The sequence below is a fragment of the Melanostigma gelatinosum genome (genome assembly GCF_949748355.1).
Source record: "Melanostigma gelatinosum genome assembly, chromosome: 4".
Classification (NCBI taxonomy): domain Eukaryota; kingdom Metazoa; phylum Chordata; class Actinopteri; order Perciformes; family Zoarcidae; genus Melanostigma; species Melanostigma gelatinosum.
Window position 1 is genome coordinate 20192515 of NC_136637.1, and position 17256 is coordinate 20209770.

Here is a 17256-nt window from a genome sequence, read left to right on the forward strand (position 1 = left end):
TTCTCGTAGTGTTTCTGGTTGAGTCGGAACTCTTTATAGCAATGTGTCCGTGCTCCTGGATCTCAACTAATGCAAAGAACACGGAGAGTCAATCTGACTGTTACCGGAAAATGTCCTCAAAATAAAGACTGGACTACAGAGTGACTTGATGAGACAGATGTTTTTTGCAGTGTAGCAGCAGCCTGAGGCGTGGATTAAACCCAGAGCCACTTATCATTCATTGTTTCTGACTTAATGTGAGTTCAGCGGCAGAAATCGCTCTCCAAAAACAGGGCTGCCTTAATGTTAAAAGCATGATGTGCCACATAAAGCAGAGTGAAAGAAACAACGACGACATCATGAAACACAATCAAGACGCTGCAAAAACCAAAGCGTACATAAAAAAACCTTTATTATTGTTGTAAGGTAAGATTGACAACAACATGCTTTTACCACAATAAAAAATAAAAAGATATTGCACTGGTTTTACTCTAGCAATGTTTTTTTCTCTCTCAACGTCTTCCTCAAGCTCCCTCCTCCTCCTCGTCATCACTCTTTAAAGACAAACACAAAACACTGCCCTCGTCTGCAAGACTCACGTCCATGAAAGTCGGTTGGACCCCGTCAGACAGACACGAGCTTAACGGACTGCACATTGAAACATCACTGAATCTCATGTAACGCGGTTCAGAATGTGTGTGTGTGTGTGTTAGTGGTAATAAGGCTACACCTCGTCATACCCAAAGTCACATGTTTTGAATCATCTCTGTGCCTCACAGACAGAGCTGGTTACTCTACGTGCTCAGAGTCAGAGGTGTACGGAAGCCTATCAGTGCCAAAAACCACCACCGACGCTTCCATGATGTGATATCTGGCAGCAGGCAGGGACAGAGTCTTCTGCACACGTTTTGAATGCTCAGAATCCTGATTTGGTCCACGCTCAAACGAAGTTTTAACTTTCGGTTGGGAGAGTTTGCCACAGCCGTTTTGCGATTTACCATCTTGAGGGCTTATTTTTTTTTTGATCAGATGGTTTTTTGATTTGAAATTCTCTTTCAGAAAACGTGTTTTAGAGATGCTTGTGTTGTACAACGGTAAACATTTGAGAGATGTCACAACTTGGTTGAAAGTAATGAAGTGTCCGTACCAAAACGTGCGTATTGTATTGGCACAAACGTTACTAATGAGCAGCAAGCTCGCTACAACTGGTGACACAATTCCACACACGTGCTCTCAGATCCTGACTTTCAATTTGACTCCTCAGCTGGCAAACGAACATCCGCGAATGAACAGCCGTAGCGACGCGTCTGGTTTGTGGGCCTCTGCCAGAGTGCAGCAGAGGTGCATGATGGGTAAACACAGGCTGGAGGTCGAACAGACTGCTAACGGTGTATCTGCTGAATCGACCGGACCGGGACTGGACGGGGGAGCCTGAGGGAGCATGGGTAGTGTCTGTGTTGGCCAACCTGACCCTGCAAATGTGTGTGTGTGTGTGTGTGTGTGTGTGCGCGGTCAACAGGCTCAGAGCTTGAGATTAATGACTCCACCAGGGAACCCGACACGTGCTTCACTCTCTCCAGCAGATGGCTGGACCATCATGTTTACACACGGGAGGAGAAGGTGTGTGTGTGTGTGTGTGTGTGTGTGTTGGTATGCATGTGTATGTTTAAAATGTCAGTGGAGACGGGGAAACTGGCACCGCCACATTAGATGGCACACGTATTGATCTGCATGTGTGTGTGCGTGAGGCAGCAGTCCATGTAGCACTAATAGCAGCCAGCTGAGAGCAGATGGACTGGTGTGTCTCTCTCTCACACACACACACACACACACACACACATACACACACACACACACACACACAGGTTCCAATTACACACAGAAAATCACAACTGCAGCTGCAGTCGACGGCGCTTTAATCACAATGCAAAACTGACATCCTGAAGAGACGAAAGCGTCGATCTCGACTCCAACAGAAAGATGTTTTCGTGACAAAACTAGTGAGCGAGAAACCAAATGAATAAAGCCGTCTGTAATGAATTAGTGAGGACTCGAGAGCACAGAGGGGCAAATCCATTAAGCAACCAGCGACGAGGTACTGATGTCCGATTGGTTGATATACTACATCAACCACTATTTGTTTCTTTTCGATAAGTACCACTTAAAACTATGTAATGGAGACGCAGTAACTTATCACCACACATATACATATCTGTGATCAGCTCAAATTCAGCTGACAATATTGTCCCTGTTCAAGTCTTATTTCAAGATAAGAACAAAAAAATGGATTTTGGGAGCCACCAGCTTGAAATCAGCGCTCAGATTTTGAACATCTGAGCACAAAGTATCGAAATCTCTTTATTTCCACAACCTCATGCACTTGCTGGTTTACTGAGAAGGTGGAATTCAGCAGGAAAACACTTGGTTTCTAGGTTGAACCGAAGAAAACAGACATAGCGGAGAAAGAGGAAACCGTTCGCTCGGTTTGAATCTGAAACCTGACAGTTGATCGCAATTCTGTCGTTGATCACTCTCAGACTTCTTCAGTGCTTACGAACCTGTCCGTGGTCGCTCTCAAATCTGACCTGCACTCCAGTTTCTGCTCTCTCGTCTCGTGTTCCTGGTGAAACCGCGCCAAGAGGCAAGAAGCTCGCGGTGCGTCTGCGCGCGAAACGTCCAACGTGGTCGGTTAATCGAGGAATCTACTCGAGTCTGACGGATCAGCGGTCGGCTTCCCGAACCGCCTCGATTGGCCAAAAGCATACTGCGGATAGACGGGAGAGCTCTGATGTGCTCCACAGACACACACACACCCGTTATCACACTTCTGCACCGCGCACGAGAGCGGAGATGGTTTTCGACCCACGTGCGCTGAATCTTCCTCCCTTCCGTCACACAGCTAAATATGATTAACACACCACATTTACGATCAGGAGTGACCTCAACACGCTGTTGGTAATCATCATCGCCTGTCAGAGGAGGTTTGATTGCTACAGGCAACAAGTTCCATCAAAAGAAACAAACACAGAGATATAAAACAAGAACATGTAAACTTATCACAGAGATCGCCACAGACAGTGTTGGCGTCAGTTTAACAGCGTCCTTTAAACTGAGCCTGAAAGCTCGTAATTAATTGAAATCGGTGAGCACGCGAGCCCAGTAAAGACACAGAACACTGAAGGAGGTTTAAGTTCACCTAAAGCTGATGAGAGGGACATCCTGCTGTTCAGAGAAGGTTCAAATGTACGACACTAGTGGACTCACACCGGGGTTGGGCTCAATGAAAGGTGATGTTCTTAAAAATGTCTAAGAAACCAACAGAAACAAACTAAAACATTTTTTTTTTCTCGCTTTCAAATGTACAGTAGGACTCAGAGACGAGTTCAGGATGACACGGACGAAATTAAAGGTGGTATATCCAAGAAGAAGAAAAAGACAAAAAGAAGAAGACGAGGAATTGATTTTAACAGGTTAACTGTGTTCTAGTTGTTACCGTGCGAAGCAGAAGTGAGCGGTCAAACATCTCCACCGGCTTTCCTCTTCCTCATTTCTTTTTGTCTTTTTCATTTGACAAATGAGATAAAATATTTGTGCAAAGCCTGACGCACACGCAGAGCTCGGCCACATACACAGGTAGCAGGGTGTCCTGAACAAAGGTAATCCTAAAACACACACACACACTCAGGGTATAAAACAGATGCACAACAGAACTTTAAATATTCTTTTATATATACATATATATATATATATATATATACATATATATATATATATACTGTATGTATATACACATAACCATGCACATATCAACGAACACTCTCCCGCACACACACACACACACACAAAGTAAAGTCTGATGACTTTACAGGATCAGAGGCAAAAAAACCACACAGCAAGTTGGTCCAGATACCAAAATAAAACGAGCGCAGCCTTTAGAGGCTGATGGAGCTAGAAATAAAGAGGCGGTGGTCCAACAGAACAGTGTTTGTAAAACAACCAGCGTCGGTCTGAGTGTGCTCAGTTTGGATCCTTCAGCTGAATGTTGGTGAAGCTTTTGGAGGCGTGTGCAGGCGACCAATGAAATCAGGTCAGGTGTGAATTCAAATCCTTGGCTTCATTTCATGTTCGGAGTTAAAACATACCCGGTAAGCCTGGCTGCTAACTCTGCTTACAGCGGCATGAAAGTGAACCACAACTATGAAGACTAATCGAATGCATTTAGTTTAGCTTTCAGCATTTGTAGGAAACTAATTAGCTGCAGCTAAGTACAATGAGACAGCTTACAGCTTTCCAAATGTTTAAAAATCTATTTGGAAAGAATTGAATCAGATCTGGGAAAGCTGCATGAACCCTATGTTCATTGTAATGGATACGGTCGTGGTGCAATACACAACACACAGCGGGGTGAGGAGTGAGGAAAGTCGTTCAGAGTTAACGACTGAACTGCAGAATCAGTCGAAGTTCTGCGCCTGAGCGCGGACTCGATACATCAGCACAAACACCAATCGAATCCAGCGCTGACATTCCAAGGAATCTCTTCAAATCACCGAACCATGTCTGGGAATCTGAGCTCAGGGAATTCATCTCCCCTCCTGCAGGCCTGCAGCGTCGGATCAGCAGGGACGACAGCGAAGAGGAGAATTTAATTTGGCCAAGTTAGCTGGGTGCTGATTTAGTCCTATTAAAAACACTGTAATGCGTTTCTACAGATTGCTAAACATACGCTGCGCTTTATTGCTGAGACACAATCTTCTTCCATATTGTTGGGCAAGGAGGGGACGGGAGGAGGGAAAGAGTGTGTGTTCAATAAGGCGCCCCCGATCCGTTTGAGGAACATGCGTGGAGGTAATGAGGCAGCACAAGCGTGAGCGGGGTGTGTAAAGTGTCTGCGTTATATACTGGATGTCCACGGACCACTGAGCTCTTTATTTCTAGCCCCGAACGTGTTTGCATAAAAATAAAAAATAAAAAATAAAAACGCCAACTCCTCGTGGCATTTAGTCTTAAATCAGGAACCAAATAGTCAGGACACCAAAATAACTCACATGAACATGAGGAGTACAGAACAGCTGGAATGGAACTAGGATTACCACATCTGTCTCTGTGTCTCGCTCTTTCTTTTGCTTTGAAAGTCTCTGATTAGAGCCAAGTGACAAATATGTTTTCTTCCGAAACACGCAGTTTGTGTGAGCTCTAAAACCTCAAGCCAGCACGAAGGTGTGTGATCTGTTTTGTTCTGGAACTTCTCGCTGCTACGTCTTCTTGCTGGTTGCTTTGTCTGGTTGCGCGGAGGCGGACACGGCGTTGGCAGTTGTCGTCTGGGGTTCGGAGCTCTTGCGCTGTGGCTCAGATGCTGCAGAGGAGCTTGGGTGAGCGTTGAGGGCAGGCTGAGCGGCTGCTGCGACCGGCCGCGGCGCAGATGCAGACGTAGCAGCGTTCTCCCGACATGCAGACCCTGATGTGGGCCTTTCTGGGACATCCTTGCGGGATGACGGCGGCAGGGCTGCAAAGTCTTTCTGGGTGGAGGGTTTGGTCAGTGAGGGGGTTGGTGAGGCAACTTGCTCAATTTTCTGTCTTGTTTGGGATTCCAAAAGGTGAGGGGACTGAGGGGACTGAGGGGTTGGGGGCTGTTCAGAGGGAAATGAGAGGGGCCCAGTTGGTGTGACTTCTGGGATGCCTCCTGTGGATGGCGTCTGGTCCTTCTGGCTCTCGTCTGCGGCGGTGCTCAGTTTGACGGGACCCAGAACGCTCTTAGCTACTGTCGCAAGCTGGGACACAACTTTCTCCACGGCGCTCTCAGGGGCCGGAACTGGGGAGCCGGAACTGGAGCTGGAGCCGGAGCCAGAAGTGGACGAGGGCGACGCATTTAGACTTGCAGCAGCCGCAGCACAGAGCCTCCGGTTGTCTGCCTCCTTCTTCTCCTTGGGGATGCTGGGAGAGGAGCAGGAGGCGCGGGGAGTCTCTTGGCTGTCAGGAGTTTGGCAGTCAGCAGCACTGGTGGCAGTTCTGGAGTCGGTGCTATTCGTGTTGGTTCTGCTCTCTGTAGTGGTCGTGGTAGAGGGGACTGTGGTGCTAGGGCTGTCCAGGGTTTGGTCCTCTGCCCTGGGCTCTGATGGTGCAGTCTTCCCCCCGAGACTCTTTGAGGCCTGTGGAGGAGCTGGCTTGAGGAAAGTGTCCTTACTGACTGAGATGAATGCACTGCCTGGGGTGGAGAAGGGAAGGGAGCCCTGAGTGGGTTTGGTGGTACCTCTCGGTTCTAGAACCTTCCTTTCTTGTTTTGCACTGTCTTCCGTAGATGAAGCAGACCGTGCGTCTTTTACTCCCAGAGAGGGGGTGCTCTGATCAGGCTTTGTTTCTGCAAGAGAGGGGAGGGTGTGCGAGGGAGTGGGCCTGCCTATCTGGGCGGGCCCTGTGTGGGTGAAGGTGGCATGAGGGGTGCAGGGGGAGAGGCAGAGGGAGGGCAGGGTGCCTCCGGGGCCCGTTCTCACAGTGGTGGGCCTCAGCAGGGGAGGAGGGGTGAAGGTCGCCCCCCTGCGTCCGTCCTGGCTGTCCTCTGAGCCCTCATCCGTCTCGTCCTCGGATGAATCGACCTCGTGGATGGCGTCTTGCTTCTGGAGCGACTCCCTCCGCTCGGCTCTGTCCTGCCGGATGGCGGACAGTTTGTCCTTCAGCTTGCTCTTCCCGGGGGCCAGGCCCAGCGAGCCGGACACCGTGCCGAGGGCGCCGTCCCCTTCCTGACGCCCTAACTTCCTGGATGAGGAGGAGTGTTTCTGCAGGCTGCCCGTCTCCACGCTGCGTCCTGCTGAGGACAGCTGACCCTCGCTGGCTGACTCCTGAAGGTTAGTGAGGAATAAGACGCGTTCAGAACAGCGCGTTTGACAACCCGTACAAAACACTTCAAATGTCATCGATTTAACTTTAACTTCTTAATCTAAGACATTAAGACATTATTATGAAATCAATTTATTGCCAACTTGTATTTTGCGTGACGAACTCATACCTGAAGGCTCTGTAGGCTCGGTTCTCTCTGCAGAATCTCCTTCTTAAACTCAGAATGCGAGATGTCCAGACTGTGTTTGCGGCTCCCCGCAGTCGCTCCCACGGCCGCCACCCCAGACGGAGACGGGGGGGGGTTGGAGAGTGAGGAGGCCAGTTTCTCAGCAGACTGCACCCTCTTGAGGAGCGGAGAACGTGGAGGCTCCGCGCTCTTAGGCCTGGATATCTGCCTCACCTGGGGAGGGGAGGAGTGGAGCTTCACGGGGAACGACTGACCCACCGCAGACTGTGCCAGAGCGTGGCTGGGCAGAGGGGAGGGTGAGCGCTGTGGCGAGGAGCTCTGAGGGGTGGGCGAAGGTGTGCGGGCCAGAGGGGAGAGGGGGATGTTGCCGGCAGACTTGCGTCGGGGTGAGCGGTACTGGCGCTGGAGCTTCGGGGCGAGGCCGTGCAGGGAGCTGGGCCTGATGTGGCCGGAGCTCGCCGGGGAGTTTGGGACACTGGAGCTGGGAGAGCTGCTCTGAGATGAGTTCCCACCAACTGACGGGTAGAGAAGAACATCATATATGAATATCATATTTCATATCCTGGTGTGTAAATATCTACATGCGTTACATATTTTCGTGTGTCATTTGTTCATAATAAATGAGACTGGATCGAAATCTTAAGTGCATTCGACTAGTTATGAGTCCCAAAAGGTAACATTGTTTTGTTTGCATACATTAAATGTCAGATGGTGTAATTCAATGACATTTGTTGCTTTGTTTCTCGTTTGTAAACTGAATATCTATATATATATTCTTCAGTTTAGCTTTGCGTAGATGAAGACAAAACTATTTTCTAAAAAGTAAGACTCAGCGTGAGGAGGAATAAATACAGGATTTCATCTTCGTTCAAACTTTCAAATATACTGATCTGTGAGACCGACACCCCTGATGTCCACGGAATACATACATACCAAGTTATTGTTGCAGTGCAGGTGAGCGTTTGTCTCTCACCTGAGTGGGCGGAGTCTGGCGTGGACCTGTAGCCCTGCGTCGGGCTCCGTGGTGACAGATTGTGTGTGGGCGAGCCGGGCCCGCTCTCCCCAGAGGAGAGAGAGCGGTTCAGAGAGGACAAACTGCGACTGGTGTGGAGGAGAGACGCCTGCTTGGTGATCTTCCTGAACAGAGACGTCCTCTTCTTACTGCGATACAAAGCACACAACCGCTCACTCAAGATAGCCCCACATTAAGTGCAGACAAGTGATGTTTGATACAACACAGGTGTGTCCCCCACCTGTCCTGTCCCTCCTTGGTCTTGGTCTTCTTGTTTCGTCTCGCCATCTTGGATTTGTTGGTCGTCTTTCGGGCGGGGCCGATCTTGATGGTTGTGTTCTCAAACGGGGTGGCAGAGATGGAGACTATGGGACCGCTCTGAGGGAGGACAGACGGAACATTACAGACGTTGATGGACGTGTTTTGTTTCAGTTTCACTTCACTCAGCTACTGCTGCAAATTTATATTAAAGCTACCACCTGGAATTAAAGTTGTGTGTTGATTTTGGCGGTCCCTGTGGACAAAAGTGGTAGTGTTTTCCGAGCACACGATTCCTTTTAGAAAACGTCTCATTTTACTGCAGCAGGGTTTGACAGACTGCCCTGCTCAGTCCTGGTTCTGCGGTGCCTCCCTTCCCTCCAACGGTCCCAGCAATACGGCCTGCTGACGGCTGCCAGCGGACACCACACTGTTTACTTATGGAGCTCATATAGAGGCAATCGTACGTACGTATATTATGCATTGTAAACAATATTGAAGGATAAATTCACATTATTTTTCAAAACTAGCAGGAGGTAAAAATGAGTCTGTTTATCAGCACTGTGAATTTCTGAAACCAAAGAGTAGAATTAAATGTACTTTGTGTGTTTGTACCTTCAGGATGAGCTCCACCACCTCTGTGTGAACCAGACCGTGAACCGGCTCTCCGTTGACTTGGGTGATCAGGTCTCCCTCCCTCAGCCCCGCATCGTGGGCCGGACCGCCCACCTCCACATGCTGAGGACGAGCAGAGAGAGGTGGTCAGATGAGAGGTAGAACGAAAGGTCGAGAGCGAAAAGAAGGAGATAAGCAGGAAGATGGAAGGAATGGAAGTGTATTTAAGACCCACGGGCCTGTTCTTCTGGTGTTTACTGCCATCTCCTGTCAACAACAAGAATCCCAACACACTGCACCCACTCTGACTACAGGCATTCTGAATCAAAGACACACTGCAGCTGATATCTGACCTCCTCTTGTTAATACATTCAGTACATGCTGTTTTGTACTGAATGTATTAAAGATGTTAGTTGGAGTATTTCTGTCAGCATTGGTTTTTCTCTGCGGGACTCACCCAGACCATGTGGTGCACAGTGTAGATGTCAGAGTCTCCCATGTACACTCGGATGGCCCTCAGGGTGAAGCCATACTTCTTGCCCGCTCTTTGGATCACCATGGGCGGCTTGACGCTGGTCACGGCTGGGGACAGGTCGCGGCTCGGGGAGGAGTCCCGCGACGACGGATTGGACGACACTGAGTGGGGCGACATCGGGCTGGCCAATGGAGAGGCTCCGTGGTGGTCTAAAAGCCGACAGACAATGGACATTTGGGTCGGTGAGGTTGGTGGCTATATGGAGTCCGTTACTTTATATTGTCACGTGAATCACATCTAGTGAGCACATCAAAGCCACACGATTTGTTGATCGAACTCCTTTAACGTTGGAAAAAGAGCATTGAATCCTGGTGTTCATCATTCAGCAGCAGTACCTCCTCCCTCAGCCCGACACACTGACCTGCAGGGATCATCAGTGACAGTGTTGTGGCAGACGCCGACTTGATGACCTTGTTGAGCGGTCTGGAGCTCGGCGCCGCCGTGTGTTTGTCTGCATCCCCAGACAGCAGCCGATGGCGAGCCCTGCGAGCCGCCAGGTCGCTGATGGCTCTTGGAGTGGACGGAGAGTCGCTGTCTGCTGCACCTTTAGCAGCTGCACTGGCAGCGCCGTTACCTCTGTGACCACGGTCACTCGCGTCGCCTGAACCGCCCGCTGCAGGGTGAGAGGAAGGTGAGAGGGAGCTCAGATAGCGTGTCCGTCAAATACAAAAAAATTTGGTTAAAATAGAGTTCAGAGAATCAATCAGGGTGACAGCAAATATCACATTTTATACTTTTTCGGGCCAAATTCAAGATGTATTTTTGGACAAATCCTGCAGAAAGTTATCAGATGATTTCTCTCTGAAGTTGAATCGACAGGCAAAGAAGTTTCACGAGGAACAGATGTGAAGTATCAAGGGTCAGAATATTCAGGATCAGTGAAAAAGGAGAAATGAAATCAGCTAAATAAACTGTAATTCCAACTAGACAATTGAATGACTCATATAAAAAAGTATTTGTTATTAAAGTACATTCGTAGAACTGAAAACCTAAAGGTGAAAACCACATCTAGACCTTTGTCTTGTGTTGTTGCACAATCCCTGCGTCTCCACAGTGTGTGTTTGTACTGACATGCGAGCGTGGCCTTGCTGAGCTGGCTGCAGGTGGAGCTCGGTGTGGTGGGAGACTCGTCCAGCTTCAGCTCTCTCTCCACTGGGAGCTCTGGGATGGCGAGGGGCAGCTCGTCACACCGCGGGCCCCTCACTGCACTCAGACCCAACAGGCTGGGACTCCTGCGGCTTCCAGCTGCACCTGTGAGACCAACAAGACGGATCCAGGATGTGTGTTACAGCTCACTCGTGATATTCTGTATGTCCTGGCTACTACTTCAGGGGGATCCCTGCTTTTCTTCAACTAAACGCCTGTACGTTTTAGGAGTTTAAGGCACGTAGTGGCCATCGCAGTGTCCTTCCTGCGTTTTACCTTGACCCCCCTCTTCCTCTGAGGAGATGGCGAAGCGGGGCATCTCAATGATGGCTGAACAGCAGCGTCTCCGGACGGTCAGTGGTGGGCTGGAGTCGCTCTCTGTGTGGGACGACTCCGAGACAGACAGACGCTTCCGCAGGCTGGGGAGGTAAAGTTGGAGATGGGATGAGAAACCGAAATACACGTCTAAAACACAGCGAGCCAACACAAAAAAACAGCAGTTATATGACTAACCATGGGTTCAACTGACTATCAGCATACTTTAAAACATAGAGGAGGATTTGAACACACACAGGAGGTGCTCCTGGAAATAAACTAAAAACTCCGATATGGCTGCGGGAGAACAAAACTACCGAAATGAAGCTTTTAGTATCCCAGCTTGTTTCAGGTAATATTTGCAACAACTGCACGAGTCTATACTTTTTTGTTTTTGTTTCAGAGAACAGGAGATTGTTGCTGTGTGGTGCTCCATGAAGAACTCACATCTCTGGAGATCCCACCAGCCAGGATCGATCTCTGGACTTGAGTCCGCACAGGCTGTCGATGCGATCTCCTCCCTCCTCACTGAGGCTGCGTTTGGTGGGAGGAGGAGTCCTCTTCTCCTCATGAAGAGACAGACGCTCCATACTGCTGTACACCTGCACACAACATGGCGGTAATGTCATTCCCGGACATTGTGCCACTCTATGCCTTTACAGCGGCCCCCTTTTTGGACCTGTGACTGTCTGGATGTATGAATTAGGGTGTACCTTGCTGAAACGAGGCGAGCAGGAGGAGAACTGCCGAATCTCCACATGTTCCTCATCGTTGGTGTCATCCTCTTCCTCTGAATCTACATGGTGGTACCGGTCGGAGCGAGCTGAGAGAGAGAGACACACAGCCATTAGCTTGTGTGTTGATTACAGTGCGAGCACATGAGATTCGGACGAAGCCGTCGAGAGACATACTGTCAAAGTAGCTGGTGTCGTCCTCAGACTCCAGCTGGGGAATGAACTCGGCCTTCTGCCTCAGCAGGCTGTTCCAGTCCAGCTCTGTGAAGAACGAGTGCTGCTTCACCTCAAAGGCACTTCCTGTGGAGATGAAGGCGAGGGAGGAGAAATGAGGGGGAGTAGAAGTGAAGGAACAGAGAGGGAGGAAACAGATGAGAACGCACAGCGGCAGCTCCAGTATCCGATTTGACCAGCTCTGGACCAAACAGCCAGTGGAGTCTGGTTGCACCTTCATTTTAAAACTCTTGGCGTAAAATAACAAACAAAGAAACGTCAGATTCAAAGAGCGAACCACAAGACAGCAGAATCCACCCTGCACAAAGAGAAAGACCGTACGAACTCTGACACAAGAGGGCAAGTAAAAAGTGTGGACAAAGAGAATCCGGGTCCTGGAAAAACTTTCCATCAATAAGGTTTACGACATTCTGAGAAACCCTAGTCAGCATGTGTGTGTGTGTGTGTGTGTGTTACCTGTGCCCAGTCGCTCCAGAGGATTTTGTCTCAGCAGTCTGGAGATGAGGTCCTGAGCTTCCTGAGGCAGAGCTTCGTCCTCCTCCGGCCAGATGATCTCATCTAACACAAACACACCAACACAGTGTCAACACATGGATCGCTGGTGTCTTCATCAGAGAGGCAACAAATACGAAATGATCCAGTGGAACGCTGGTTCTGTGACGGTTGTCAGCCCTGCTTGGAAGCTGAAAAACAGTCATGATTCGCTGTTCACCCATTTCTAATATATATATATGACTACTTATAGCAAACACACAAATGTTGTGGTTTTGGTCGTCATACTTGCTTCACATTGATGACATTATAATCATCAAGTGTCTTGAGATGGATCATCTCTCTTACAGGAGTGACCCGGCCAAAATGGCATCGGAGAGTCACGTACTGTAAGAACACACATGACAGCATCCTTCCTCATGAAACATGAATGTGATGCTTGGATGCCTGATATGAAGGCATCATCCTGGCCTGACAGGTCAAGAAAGAACAAGACAATAGTCGACAATCAGACACGGCTCATCAAGAAAGATCCCTCAAGTATTTCCTCCATCACTGGCTCCCAGTAGCCGCTATGTTCATTTTGATAGGATAATCCCATCAAACACATCAACATGTCGTTTGTTATCCTGAAACATTTCGTCTTAGTGGTTCCACAGACGGCACCCGAGAGTTCTGCCCTACGTGATGCACCTTACTGACAATCCTCCTGGAGGCGGATAGAAAAATACCTTCAAGGCACACGGAGGCCCTCAATTCTTTATCACCACGCCGCATCAATACGATACGGACTCTCATAAAAGAGATACGCGGGGATCAATGCAGGTTAATGATCATTGACTTGCCCTGTCACCAAAGGGAATTTGAGGGAGGAAAGACCGCAGAGGAGAAATCACAATTGATTTCATTCCCTGTGAGCGAAGGCTGTGCCTCTCTGCTGCAGAGCAACATCTCCATCTGCCCGTTTCTGATGATCTTATCGAGTCAGCCTGGAGGCCCTCAGGCTCCGACATCAAACATTCACAACGCAGCACAGACAGACTGTAGCAACATCTCCACTGGAGAATAGGAACTACACGCCATCAATTATTGAGGATTTGATCATGTGATGATTAGAACAATGCTTTTACTTGTTTGTTTTTTGCACAACAAAGTTGTCTGCAAACAATAACTTAAAGTTGAGAAAACTGAATGAAAAAAACTCATTCTGGGGAAAAATGATCGATGAAGTTTTATATATGAACTGTTCCCTGTAACCTAGCTCTCCTGGGTGTAAATGTTCATTCAGAATTACAGTGGCAGTGATTGTAATGGGCAGTTCATTGAATCTTACAACTAAATGGTTTCTATCAGTGGTTGCCAACATTTCTGGCTTGTGACCCCTTAAATTAAACGTCAACTTTAGATCTCAAACAAGTGACTTTCCCTTTTCTGTTCATTTCATGAAAACAAATTCAAATGAAAAAAGGCAAAAAAGATTACAGACAGCTTTGTGATTTTTCAGATCCCGTTAGTCCACATTTACCTTGTGACTCCGTGGTTGACTAAGTCCTGTCACTGAGTACATTCGCTTCTTTGGTGCAGCAGTTTATACTGATATGGCTGGTGCAACACAGCTAATTGCGTCTCTCAATTCTTTTTTTTTTTTTTTACGCTGTTAACTCAGGTGTGACCGGGCCCGGATGTCTTGTGTGGGGGCTGTCAAGTGGATTTCAACTGCTCAACGATGATGCTAGTGCGTAAAATGTTACGGAAACTGACTGCGATAATGGATCCGTATTGTAGAAAAGCAGCATTTGTTGTTTAATTGCAGCGATAGTCTGTCAGAACGGCGCCTCACCACTGATGACCTGACCGAACAGCTCCTCCGGTGTGTCTCCAAAGAAAGGAGCACAGCCCACCAGGAACTCGTACAGGATGACTCCCATGGCCCACCAGTCCACCGGCTTCCCGTAGCCCTGACGCAGAATCACCTCTGGGGCGATGTACTCTGGAGTGCCGCACACCTGGAGAGACATCAGCACGCAGGGAATCAGCTTGGGGCGTGAAAGACGCAGTCGTCAGAACTAAGGCAAATTAAACCAATCCCCAAAATATTTACATGATCTTGCAATTAAAAAATAACAATAATAATTAAAAGTGGAACTGGAAGAATGCTTAACAATTTTATGATTATCTGTAACTGCATCTCTTTAATCAGCTGCAATTATGCAGTTTTAAATATCATGCCATCTATCGCAAAATAACACATACAAATTGAAAAGCTGTTGCAGATTTCATTATTTTGGGCCACAAATACCCACCCACACACAGCCACACACCCCCACACACACACTGTTAAGACGTTAGCTCGTACCTGTTTATCGAGGAACTCTCTGGTGTCTTTCTCGATGTGTCCTTCATACAGGTTTGTGGTCAAACTCATCAAACCGATCTTTGAGAGACCGAAGTCTGTCAGCTTAATGTGTCCCATGGAGGTGATGAGAAGACTGAGAGCATGTGAAAAGTATGGTCATAAATATGGCTGTGTCTTAGAAGTACTTCCCTTTAGAATAATGCAAAACTGATTCATCCCCTGCACGACTAGAAAAGTGCTATACAAGTACAAGTCCATTGACCATCACTCTGTAGAAAACACATCCTTTAATTCCATGAATGTGGTGAATATTAAATAATATGCATTTAGGTGACAATAAGTTGGTCTTACTTGTCAGGTTTGAGGTCTCTGTGTACGATGCCGTAGTTGTGAAGATACTCTAACGCGAGGACGGTCTCTGCAAAGTACATACGGGCCATGTCGACCGGCAAAGCTCCGATATTCTTCAGCAGCGTGGCACAGTCTCCACCTACAGAGGACGCCCACCTTATTAAACACAACACAGCTGCTAGCAGTGACAGTAAACTATGACTACGATCATGATGAGCTCACCCTCCACGTACTCCATCACCATGCAGAGGTGTCTCCTGGTCTCGAAGGAGCAGAACATGGAGACGACAAACGGGTTCTCGGCAAACGTCAGGATGTCCCGTTCCACGAAGGCCTGCTGGATCTGGTTCCTCAGGATCAGGTTCTGCTTGTTGATCTTCTTCATGGCGAAACGCTGCCGGGTCTCCTTGTGACGCACCAGGAACACGGTGCTACACAGGAAGAGACAGACAAGAGGTTTCAGTCCCAACATATGTAACCATCGATCAGTTTTCGTTTAGCACCTTCATTTGTTATTTTGCAGCAATTATGTATTAATATTAGAATATCAAAAGATGTAAATGTTGTTCTGTCTCACCCGTAGGCTCCGTTACTGATGAGCTTGATGTTCTCAAAGTCTTCCTCACGAGGTGCTTTGGCTTTAGAGTGTGGAGGAGCTGCTGGGACTGGGGTGCCTTGACCCTGAAACACAGGAAACATCAGCCATGAGAGAGCATGTTTATAATTAATACGTGGATGGAAGGCACAAGCTTATTTATTCATGCACCAACTAGGACCAGCCTTTTATATTTGTTCATAATTGACTTTTACATCGGTTCCTTTTGCAGAAAGAGTGTTTTAATAACTTCATGCTTACAGACATAACATCTGTTAAACATGACAATGATGAGATTATGTACTCACGTCCACTGAGTCATCAGTCTCCGGGGTTTCTGGGTTCCCACTGTCATAGCTGCTCAGCTGGGCCATTTCTACAGAGAGACACACAAGTATCAGTTACCACACTGAGCAGAACAAGAAAAGAAAGAAATAAGGTCTCACTACACAAAAACATGAAATTAAATAAGATGAGATGAAATGAAGACGAAATAAAATACCCTCCAGGGGATCCCTGGTGAGGCCCAGCTGGCTGATGATGTAGCGGGGGATGTCGCACTTGATGCCTTGGCCCTCCTTGGCATGGCCCTCTGCTGCTTCCAACAAATGGTAGAACTCCTCCGGATCAAACTCCTGCAGGGGAGAAAGACAGGGGGAAGCAGCAGGGAGGGAGTGAGGGGAGACAGGAGGAAGGAAGGAAAGGCAAAGATTTAAGCTTGTAAAATGGCAACAAAAAGCCCACAAACAACGATAAATATCTACTCAAATGAAAACCCTTGCATTAACGTCATGAATGTCATTTTGCGTCACTTTTTGGTGCTTTTGCTTGAAATGCAGCTGAATTCAAGGCTGTTTAAATGTTTGTTACCAGCAATGCAATGCAGTATGTTGCTAGTTCAAAGTGGACTTTTTAGTTTTCTGTTTGGCCCATGTGCAAACCCCTGTTGGCAGGTGGTCTTGGGCGTCATTATCTCATTAAGCTCCAGCGTGGATCATTTTGCAAGTCATTTTCTTTTTGTTGTATAAATTGTGATAACATCCAGTCACTGTTTGATTGCAAGCACAGGGACATTTGTCTTCAACTAAGGAACAGACCCTGTAACCAGAAGCTTTCTTTGCTTGTTACAATAAAATGCAACAGATTCAAAATGTGGTCTTGAAGGTTTTTGTCAGTCTTGGTGTCTTTATCTCAAGTCCTCCAAGACAACAACAACAACTCTGCTGGTTGTGATGCATGAAGATCGCAGCGTCCAAGAATAGAACTGTGGTCTCTACAACAACAGCAGAGTGAGAGGGGATGACTGGATCGACAACGATATGAGAAGTGGACCGAGGTTTGTGTCCTCTGACAAAGACGTGTAGACTACTGCTGTTCCCCCCTCACACACACACACACACACACACACACACACACACACACACACACACACACACACACACACACACACACACACACACACACACACACACACACACACACACACACACACACACACTCCCTGCCCTCTCCTCTATCTGTGCGCTTCCATTTGTAAAAACCCATCCTGTACGCTGTCATGGCTTCAGTACCACACAATTAGTCAAAACCACCATTGTGCGCAGCGGGGCAGCCTC

The 17256-nt window shown here is 47.9% G+C and overlaps 1 protein-coding gene across 4 annotated transcripts in view; it reads right to left on the reverse strand.

The window, feature by feature from the left end:
• Nucleotides 1-372: 372 nt before the first annotated feature.
• mast2 (microtubule associated serine/threonine kinase 2) overlaps nucleotides 373-17256 on the reverse strand; it is a 133385-nt gene continuing 116501 nt past the window's right edge. For all 4 annotated transcript variants that reach the window (XM_079266906.1, XM_079266905.1, XM_079266908.1 and 1 more), the window contains 20 exons: nucleotides 16143-16275; nucleotides 15949-16016; nucleotides 15623-15726; nucleotides 15268-15476; nucleotides 15046-15184; nucleotides 14695-14827; nucleotides 14179-14344; nucleotides 12303-12404; nucleotides 11790-11912; nucleotides 11592-11701; nucleotides 11326-11480; nucleotides 10840-10982; nucleotides 10489-10668; nucleotides 9779-10030; nucleotides 9340-9566; nucleotides 8883-9005; nucleotides 8251-8387; nucleotides 7971-8158; nucleotides 6980-7512; nucleotides 373-6812 (listed from right to left, as the gene is read on the reverse strand). In XM_079266906.1, the coding sequence (XP_079123032.1) occupies nucleotides 5232-6812; nucleotides 6980-7512; nucleotides 7971-8158; nucleotides 8251-8387; nucleotides 8883-9005; nucleotides 9340-9566; nucleotides 9779-10030; nucleotides 10489-10668; nucleotides 10840-10982; nucleotides 11326-11480; nucleotides 11592-11701; nucleotides 11790-11912; nucleotides 12303-12404; nucleotides 14179-14344; nucleotides 14695-14827; nucleotides 15046-15184; nucleotides 15268-15476; nucleotides 15623-15726; nucleotides 15949-16016; nucleotides 16143-16275 (4806 nt within the window). In that variant the 3' untranslated portion in view covers nucleotides 373-5231. The remainder of the gene's footprint in view (nucleotides 6813-6979; nucleotides 7513-7970; nucleotides 8159-8250; nucleotides 8388-8882; nucleotides 9006-9339; nucleotides 9567-9778; nucleotides 10031-10488; nucleotides 10669-10839; nucleotides 10983-11325; nucleotides 11481-11591; nucleotides 11702-11789; nucleotides 11913-12302; nucleotides 12405-14178; nucleotides 14345-14694; nucleotides 14828-15045; nucleotides 15185-15267; nucleotides 15477-15622; nucleotides 15727-15948; nucleotides 16017-16142; nucleotides 16276-17256) is intronic.